This window comes from Centropristis striata, chromosome 22 (assembly GCF_030273125.1).
Source record: "Centropristis striata isolate RG_2023a ecotype Rhode Island chromosome 22, C.striata_1.0, whole genome shotgun sequence".
Classification (NCBI taxonomy): domain Eukaryota; kingdom Metazoa; phylum Chordata; class Actinopteri; order Perciformes; family Serranidae; genus Centropristis; species Centropristis striata.
In genome coordinates, this window is record NC_081538.1 from 17,646,574 (window position 1) to 17,656,987 (window position 10,414).

The 10,414-nt window shown below is 40.6% G+C and overlaps 1 protein-coding gene across 1 annotated transcript; it reads left to right on the top strand.

Moving 5' to 3' along the window:
• Nucleotides 1-1,807: 1,807 nt before the first annotated feature.
• Nucleotides 1,808-9,077, top strand: LOC131961104 (NXPE family member 3-like). Its single transcript, XM_059326373.1, has 8 exons — nucleotides 1,808-1,921; nucleotides 2,048-2,122; nucleotides 2,225-2,668; nucleotides 3,325-3,617; nucleotides 7,122-7,192; nucleotides 7,439-7,645; nucleotides 7,727-8,129; nucleotides 8,918-9,077. The coding sequence occupies exons 1-8, from the start codon at nucleotides 1,808-1,810 to the stop codon at nucleotides 9,075-9,077; spliced, it is 1,767 nt and encodes a 588-aa protein (XP_059182356.1).
• The last annotated feature ends 1,337 nt before the right edge of the window (nucleotides 9,078-10,414 follow it).

Sequence of the window (10,414 nt, forward strand, 5' to 3'; positions counted from 1 at the left end):
GACTGCATTGAAGGAGGAGAACCTCTTTCACACTAAAAGCTTCAAAGGAAAGGGCTGTGCTTTTTGCATAAGTTTTGCATGCATGGATTACACTATTTTAAGGCCAGTTTTTTATTATTATTTATTATTATAGCATATTGATACATTATGTAGATAGCACTCTTCACTTATTTCAAGAATGGAACAATACTCAAGTAGGGCTAGCTAGCTTTAAGCCAATAGAACGTTATTAACACAAGTTAACAGCAAAAAGACTGGACAGACTAAGAGTGGATTTTCAATGCAAATATTATTTACCGTAAGAAGTCACTTCCACAGATTTAAAAACTAATCTTACAACTTTAAGTTAAAAGTATGTAAAAAAAAAAAAACTAAACACTAAGTGTTCAGATTATTTAACAAGCCTTTTATAATAGAACCTGAATGTGCTGTTTTTTCCTGTGTTTTTTTCATTAGTTGTAATTGTAATAGTATTTTGACAATGATTACATGCATTAATTGGTTCAAAGTATTTGAAATGATCTTCAAGCAAATGAACATGATGTAATCAATAATGTATGATGAACCTGTGTCGGTGTATAGCTTGGGTTGCATTTGTAGGTGTCATTTGGGCATGTATTATGCATGCCCTGAAATGCCTCAAATACAATATATTAAGAGAAAAAACCGGGACCTCACTCATTTGTAAACCTTTGCCATAGCCCTGCCTCAGGTCATAAATTTAGAGAACATCTTTCTTTTGTATTCTTCTGGATCATATTCTTCAGTCTGGTGAGTTGACTTACAGGAAGACTTTTTGATGGGGATGGGATGAAAGCGTTGGGCATGATGACGTGTACTCTGATCGGTTGGTTTAGTGTAAAGGGAACAAGAGAGGACGCCATATGTGTGTTGAAAAAATCTATTTGTTCAAGGCATTGTATGTCGTTTAAAATAAATAAAAAAATATTTACATTTGAACAAAAGAGCGACAGAGTGCATTCTCATTGATCTGGTGTGTTATAAGACTTAATATTTAAGGTGAATGTGGCCACATTTGATTTAATTACTCTTCTGTAATGTTAGACTTGAACAAAGTCTACAGAACTTGGTGTTGTTTCTGTTAGATTTCTAATTCCAGAAACAAAGGCTCAATCAGGTGTTTGCTGTGAATGTGTGTGGCGATGAGACATACACTTGATAAATTACCTCAGTAAACATTCTCATAATGTGTTCATGTTGAAAACGATGCTCCCATTTAGAGTAAAATAGACGATACAGCAGAGTATGTTTTATTGGGCACTCCCCCACCTCTGGTGAAGGCAAACAATACAGTTGTTCTGTTAACTTGGGATGGGAAAATGAGGTCGAATGAAGCACTGAGGCTTTCTTTCTTTTTTAAATTTATTTCTAAGAGTGTTTATATGCAATAGAAGTTGAACAAGCCTGTGTGTTATTATTAAATCTGTTGATAGTATTGGCTATATGTTAGAGTAAAATAATTTATCGCATGACATATAAATCCCATGTATAAAACATTTCAACGTACCTTATTAGTGTGGCTCAGTTTTACTGTGGGCCTCATGGGGTTTTAACTTCATGGTTGATATTTATGTAACATTACAGAGATGTTTCATTCATCATGTTAAAAGAGATTTAAGTCAAGTTAAGTCCTAATGTTTAAAAGCCAGACCTGTTACATTGTCTGTGTAAAGAAGATTTTATAATGAGGAAATAATGTTCTTCGAGACAACAAGTTGTAAGTTTCACTTTTATTTTTCAATCCAGCACCAGAGGAAGTGGCCACACTGTCATGCTGCAGCCATAGATGAAGGCGATCATGAAAGCCAGAGTTTGTACAAGAAAGGAGTTTTCTGCCATTTTTCTCTTCCTGGCTGTCCTTGTCTTCACCTTTCTGCTACGTAACACAGACGTTCTGAAGGTGAGAACAATGTGGCTCAGAAACAGTAATGTTCTTGCAGTTAAATTATATTTTAGGGGTAGGGCTGGAAATATCCTATACTTTAGACCAAAATGATCCATGTGTTTCTATCCATTCTTACTGAAGGCTCAAACCCAGTCCAAACCTCCACCACCACATACCAGCCTACTGCCCCGGCAGCCTGTGTGTCCTGGTTGTAAGGTGCCACAAACCAATTTTGTGCTTTTCTGTTTTCCATATTTTGCTAATTTGCTCTCAGTGCATTTGTTTGATGTATCTTTGCCACCATCTCTCTCCTGCTAGTCTCAGACTAAAGTGAAGTCCACCATCATCGTCCCAAAAGTTTCCTCTGAGCCTGACATGCATCACAGCTTCTGCACCTTCCAGCCACGATCACCTGAGGATGCTCTAGAGGAACGCCGCCTACTAGACTCCATTGCTTGGCCTGAAGCTCCACCTCTGTCAGATCCTCTTTCCCTGAATCAGACCAGTGATCCAGCTCACAGCACCTTCACCATTCTCCCAGGGAGGACAGGAGGACAGTGGCATGTCGGCGATCAGCTGGAGGTTATGATCAAAATGTCTGACTTCCATGGCCGTCCCAAGAAGTCTGGGGGGGACTTCTTGGTGGCCCGCCTGCACAATCAGAAGCTTGGTGCAGGTGTGGTTGGGAAGGTGGTGGATCATCACAATGGCAGCTACTCTGCTGTTTTCTCTTTACTCTGGGAAGGAGACGCACAGGTTGAGGTGATTTCATTTATCATGTTAAAAGTGGAGTTTTTAATCTATCTTCTAACTGATTAATCACTTAACCCTGCCCCCCAAACAAAATGTTACAGTTAACTTTGATGAAATTAAAATATACTGTGAAACAGTAAAGACGGAAACACACAGTGCCCAGTAGGAGTAACACATCAATCATACGGTAGACATGTTCTCGAGCATACCCTGCTGTATCGTCTACTTTACCTCAAATGGGACCACAATTTACTAAATGAGCATCATGCTGTAATGAAGAAGATTTGAAACTCACAATTGATTTCATTATGAGAATGTGGTGAGGTAATAAACCAAGTGAGAAGTAGGATCATATTCCTATTGACATAGAAATAGACCCCAATGGAACCAGGGAAGTCGCCCCCTGCTGGCCATTAAAAAGAATGCAGGTTTATGGCACTTCCTCATTGGCCTCACTGTTCAGGCCCAGAGGTGGCAGCTAAGCTATGATTGAACAATCAATTTATCGGGAGAGGGGTTTAGTGAATGGACAATTCTCCAGTGATAGAAGACCAATCTAATTTACAAAGAAGTAAATCTTTATAAATGTCTTTATTTGTCTGTGAATGAGTATGTGAATGAATGTCATTGGTCTTATTGACAACTCTGGTTCTCTTTCCAATCAGGTGATGCTGGTTCACCCTCGTGAGGCTATTCAAGTGCTGAACAGGTTGAACAGTGAACAGCCTGACAGGATTTACTTCAAAAGTGTCTTCCAATCAGGCTCACTTTCTGAAACTACTTTCTGTAACGTGTGCCTACGTCCAACCCAGCCATTGTGCAACTACACTGACCTCCATACAGGCGAACCTTGGTTCTGCTACAAGCCAAAAAAGTTGAGTTGTGATGCCAGGATCAACCATGCTATGGGAGGATTCAACCAAGACCTCAATGCCAACGAGGACAAACTCTTTCAAAGGTGAGGTCTTAGAAAGACAGGTCTGGCATATTGTGAGACTTCTAATAGATATATACCAGTGTTACCAATGTGTATCTCCTTAGAGGGTTTAATTTAAAGTTTAATTTATTTCAATTCCAGGCAGTTAAGATTTAATCAATACTTTTAAGAGATAAAACAAATCCATTTTTTGTATCCTCATTTTTCTTGTCTCTTTTAAAATTTGTATCTGGATTTTGCTGAAATTTCAAGATGCACACTTTTTTTTGCAATTTTGCCATTTTTGCCACATCAAGGCAGCACAGCGAGCTTAGGCTAAAGTGGTCGCAGACAGACAGTTGTCTTTTTATATTCAGTAGTGTAGTAGTAGTAGAAAAGGTATTATACACAGATGTGTATAATATTCACTGTCCTTTAAGCTCTAGTGTGTCTCAACCAAGTCAAGAGGAGAATATCTGTCTAAAACAGTAAAGTAGTGGGGCGTAAAACCAGAACAATGAGCAGAAAGTTGCTGCAATATCTGTAAAGCTGAGGGCAGCTGCAAAGTCAGATGATGATTATCTGATGATTCATCACTGCATGCAACTCATTGCATCTTAAGATGTTTTTTGCTCCTTTCTTGTATGTACAGTGGTAACAAATGCATGTGAACCCTTTGAATTTTTTTCTAAAATGTGATCTGATCTGCATCTAAGTCCCAGGTATACCACACAACAATTTCTAATAGTCCATGTCTTTATTGAACACATCCATGATACATTCATAGTTCTGGTGGAAAATGTAAGTGAACTCTTTTGCTAATGACTTCATCAAGAGCTAACTGGAGTCATGAGTTAGCAAACCTGGAGTCCAATCAATGAAACAAGATTTGAGTAAAAAATTGGGAGTTTGTTCTTCACAAGTATATCTGCTGATATGAACCATGCTTGGCAAAAAAGAGATCACCGGGAATTACGATCAAGAATTGATATTTTGCATCAGACTTCAGTCCACAGTTAGACAAATTGTCCACAAATGGAGATAACTGTGGCTACTCTCCATAGAAGTGGGTGCCCAGACAAGTTGACTCCAAAGGCCCAACACAGAATGCTCAGTGAGGTAAAAAAAATAAAAATAAAAATAAAAAAAGAACCCCAGAGTAACAGCTTGTCAGGCCGGGCTCGAAGCAGGACTCAGACGCAGAGATAGAGTATGTCAAAAGCACTTTATTTTGGTACTTAGTTAGCAAGAGGAACTCCCCGAACAGAGGAAACAAAAGGGCTATGAACATTAACAGTCTAAAAGACCTAACACTAATAATCCCTAAAAAGAGGGAAAAACACAAAACTCCTGACAATCCTGAAACTGAGGGCAAACTATCCTACGGAGTAGGAACAAACAACTAGACAAGGGAAGGGGGAAAAAGGGACAAAATAAAATACTAATAAACAAAAGGCGCTCCAAAAGGGAGGAAATGACCTAACAGGGAAAAAGACTAAACTAAAAATCACTCCGTAAAATGGAGGAACAATCTAAGGGAGAAAAACTAAATAACTCAAAATCACTCTTACGGTGCGTTCAGACCGGACGCGTAGCGAATATTTCGCGCGACAAGATTACATACAAAGTCAATGCAAACACGCGAATAGACGCAAATTTTTGCCGGCGGCGCGAATCGCGGGTTTCGCGCGACACGAATGCCGCGATTGACGCGAATTTCGCGGCGCGAATGAAACAACGCGAATTCGTGTGAGTTCAATAAATTCAACTTTGGCGAAATATTCGCGTGACGCTGTGTCGGGACAGCCTATCAGCGTTGAGATTCTGGACGACAGTGTCCGAGATACATACATGAGAGAGAGGAGAAAAGAGGCAGGAAGGAGGAGTGGGTCGGCAGGAGGGACAGGAAAAAGGTGGAAGTACTCTGCGGTCCTCTCTCCGTGCTGAGTGTGCCTCCGGATGATGTCACTCACCCAGACAAGACGGCAGAGCAGGTACAGGGACGCTATGCTTGTAATGTCAGCCATGGTTGATGACAGAATGAAATGGAGGCAATTATTTGGCGCTAAATAGTCTCTTGGGCGAAAATTCGCGTCGCGTTACTCGCGCGAGTGACGCGAATTAAATTCAATTCTCGCGCGTATCAATTCGCGCGAGTAACGCGACGCGAATATTCGCTACGCGTCCGGTCTGAACACACTGTTAAGGAGGAAAAACAAAAGGCATTCTAAACAACTAACAAACTAAGGGAGCAGCTAAGCTGTGAAAATTTACAAAAGAAAATCACTCTTACGAGGAGAACAAACTTGAAAACGAAGCAAGGCAGATGACTGTGGCGATGACATGAACTGTGGTAATGCTGGCGAGACGAAAAACGACACGCTGACACAGGACAAGGGAGACACAGACTATTTAACACATGAGGGAGGGAGCACCAGGTGAACACAATTGGTAATTAGGGGAGACACTCAGGCAGGTGACACACACAGGGAGGGGCAGGTGATCTGAAACGAGAGGAGAGTTACTTTTCAAAATAAAAGCAGTGACGAGACCAAAACATAAAAAACCCAAGACCTCACCACGGTGTGACACAGCTAAAATCTTTAAGCAATCATTAGCAATGGTTGACATATCTGTTCATGAGTCTATACGCAAAATATTGAACAGGTCATGGCAGGACACCATGGAGGATGCCACTGCTTTCCGAAAAAAGAAGGACTGTTGTAACTACAGTTGAATTGTTAGGGAAGAACAACGAACTACGTATGGAGCCAAAAAAGCCCAGCATACCAACATGAGAACATCATGCAAACGGTGAAACAGGTGGAGGGAGCTTCGCTGCCTCAGGCAGCATCATTGCCATCATTGAGGGGAAAATGTATTCCCAAGTTTATCAGTCCCAAGTATAGACTAACAGAATGTGCTTGTCTTTACTTGGGACCAAGATGCAGATCAGAAAACATTTTATGACAAATTAAAACAGAAAACCAGGTAATTTCAAAGGGTTTATATACTTTTTCCTGCCACTGTATGTCGATGTTGTAGCCTGGTAAGACCATCCTATCACATAGAGCTTTTTTAAAGCTAGCATTCATGTTTGTTTTTTCGGGAGCTTCTATTTCAGTTTTTTTTTTTTTTGCCATTTTTCAAGGCTTTATTGATAGTGAGACAGATAGAAAGGGGGTGACAGAGGGGAGGACATGCGGCAAAGGGAGCTTAGGCCAGATTCGAACCCGGCTCCGCCGCAGCGAGGACTGTAGCCTCTGCACATGGGGCGCCTGTGTAACCCACTACGCTACAGACCACCCCAGCTTCTATTTCTGTTTGGCAAGCAGCACCCTTTATATATTGCATCATCATCTACAACACAGTCCCTGATTGGCCAGTTTTGCTGTGGTCTGTGGTGCGGCCCCAGATTGGCTCGGGTACATTTTAATTTCCTGAAATGTGGTAGAACTGGGGAAAGGCCACTGTCACGTAGAACCAATAGTAATGTTGAACTTGAGTGTGTGTGAGAGATATTTTATTAGATGTGCTTTTTTTCAGTGGTGTCAACATGAAAGTCTCCATTCGGGCTTCAGGACCGGCCAGTGTTACTGTGTTGCCTAAAAAGCAAGGTAAATCATGATTTTCTTCCTGCTTTTGTGTAGAATTCTCTTATAGAGAGAGTTTGGCCCAAGTGTGCTGAGAGTATGGAGCATAAGGCTAAAAGTTTATGAATGTGGCACCCGCAGTTAGAAGTGAATCTAGTCCCTCAGAAGTAAGGATAGTCCATAAGAAATAAATACAAGCCATAAAATGGCTTCTTTTTATGTTGACACTAACAAAGACGTAAAATGACTCCACTTTTAACTCCCTCTCAGATCAATCAGAGGTGAAGAGCAGCATTGTGACATCTGGACCCTCTGGCTATTACTACCAGGGTGTGTGGCGAGCACTAGATGGCACCACAGTTCACCAATTCAACGACGCCTCTGCCATCACTCAGTGTCTGAAAGGCAAAGTGGTCCACATGTATGGAGACTCCACTGTCAGGCAGTTTTATGAATACCTCAACACAGCACTACCAGGTATCTACCACAGGGATTTCTGGAAACACTTTGATTTTGCTAGCACTGCAGCTTCATCTGTTCTCTCTGTAATACTTTCAGATCTTAAGGAGTTTGACCTGCACAGCCCACAAAAAGCTGGACCTTACATTTCCTTGGACTATGCAAACAACATCTTGGTGACGTCCCGCTTCCATGGTCCTCCGATCCGTATCGTTGTTGTCTCAACCAGTGAGCTTCGATATATTGCCAATGAACTGGATGGTGTCATCGGAGGCACCAACACTGTTGTAGTTTTTGGCGTCTGGGCTCACTTTGGCACTTTGCCAATGGAGATCTACATCCGGCGGCTGCAGAACATCCACAGGGCGGTGGTGCGGCTGCTGGACAGGTCTCCAGGTACACTGGTCGTTATCCGAACAGGAAACCTCAAAGCTTTGACGCTCACTGTGTCATTAACCAACAGTGACTGGCATTCACTGCAGTGTAACAATGTGCTGAGAACCTGTCAGGCCGGGCTCGAAGCAGGACTCAGACGCAGAGATATATCAGAGTATGTCAAAAGCACTTTATTTAGCTACTTGGTCAGCAAGAGGAACTCCCCGAACAGAGGAAACAAAAAGGCTATGAACATTAACAGTCTAAAGGACCTAACAATAATAATCCCTACAAAAAGGGAAAAACACAAAACTCCTGGCACTCAGGGCAAACTATCCTATGGGGTAATGAACAAATAACTAGACAAGGGAAAGGGGGAAACAGGGACAAACAAAAATACTAATAAACAAAAGGCGCTCCAAAAGGGAGGAAAAACCTCAACAGGGAAAAAGACTAAACTAAAAACCACTCCGTAAAATGGAGGAACGATCTAAGGGCAAAAACTAAATAACACAAAATCACTCTTAAGGAGGAAAAACAAAAGGCAATCTAAACAACTAACAAACTAAGGGAGCAGCTAAGCTGTGAAAATGTACAAAAGAAAATCACTCTTACGAGGAGAACAAACTTGAAAACGAAGCAAGGCAGATGACTGTGGCGATGACAAGAACTGTGGAAATGCTGGCGAGAAGAAAAACGACACACTGGCACAGGACAAGGGAGACACAGACTATTTAACACATGAGGGAAGGAGCACCAGGTGAACACAATTGGTAATTAGGGGAGACACTCAGGCAGGTGACACACAGGGAGGGGCAGGTGATCTGAAACGAGAGGAGAGTTACTTTTCAAAATAAAAGCAGTGACAAGACCAAAACATAAAAAACCCAAGACCTCACCACGGTGTGACAGAACCATGTTCAAAGGACTGAATGTTCGTCTGATCGATGCCTGGGAGATGGTCCTCGCCCACCACCTGCCGCACGACCTCCACCCACCTCCTCCCATTATTAAGAATATGGTGAACATTCTCTTGTCACACATATGCCCACAAAAGGGTGGCTGGTGGGGTTGATTAGTGGGTGGGGGATTAAAGGACACGCTGAGTGTACACGTTATATCTTTGTTTCTACCAAGTGCTGCAACCGATATATTGGTGGAAAGTGCCTTCTTTAAACCTTTTCATGTTTTATATAAACATTAATGTATACATTTTGTTACTGTGTTACTGTATCCATCAAAAACACAAACTAAAATGTAATAAGAAAAAGGTGCCTTTTATGTGTTTATTTTATATGAACTGTTTTTTCATTAGATGATCATGGCCTATTTCAGGATATAGAATAGAAAAGAACAATCTTTATTGTCATTGCACAAGGGGGCTTCTGAGGAGGAGGGAAGGTGTGTGAGAGAGAGGGGGGTAGAGTTCAGGAATGTCACACACTGTTAACCCGGATTAGTTGACTTTACTCGCAAATCGTGTGGAAACCCGTTGCCCTATACCACTTTAGTTTTTACACAAGTTAAAACTAAATATGTTGAATTGTATTAACATGGAACTCTAACCTTTTACCAAGCTAAAACTAAATATGTTGAGTTGTAGTAACACGGAACCTTAAGTTTATTATTTATATTTATTAGTAGTGTGTACTCAAAATCATTAGCTAAAACTAGCTAATATGACTAGTTATTGATACTTATCATTTATTACAATTACTGTATTTTCCTCTAATTTAGTTTTGAATTTTTTTTAAATACCCTATGAAAAATTATTTCAATTAAATTGGATGGAAATTAAAAAAAAAAAACACCTCTTAATGTTCCAATGCATTTTATTTTTAAGAAAAATGGCAAAAGACAGGCAAACTTGTTATGACACACTTATCAGGTCAACCTCAACATGTTCAACCTAAAAAGATAAACCTGAAAAAGGTAATTTCAAATAATTGAAACAGTTTTGTGTGGGTGTTGTATGTGCCTGTGTTGTTTGTGTGTTGAATGTGTGTGTGGACGTTGTATGTGCCTGTGTTGTTTGTGTGTTGAATGTGTGTGTGGACGTTGTATGTGCCTGTGTTGTTTGTGTGTTGAATGTGTGTGTGGACGTTGTATGTGCCTGTGTTGTTTGTGTGTGTTGAGTGTGTGGGTGTTGAATGTTGAATGTGCCACAAACTTACAAGAAAAAAACCTGGTTGTCCCCGGAGAATAAAGTGGTAAATACATTACACTTAAATTCACAAGAAACCCCACTCAAATGTGCAAGAAAAACATTTACAAAAAAATCACAAATTTAGGAAAAAAAAACAAAAAACCTTCTCTTCTCTGAAAATAAAAAAGTTTACCCCACAGGTCAGAAAGTGTTTTTGCTGGTGTGGCAAAAAAAAGAAAAAAGTAATCAACAGCTTCTTACAGTAG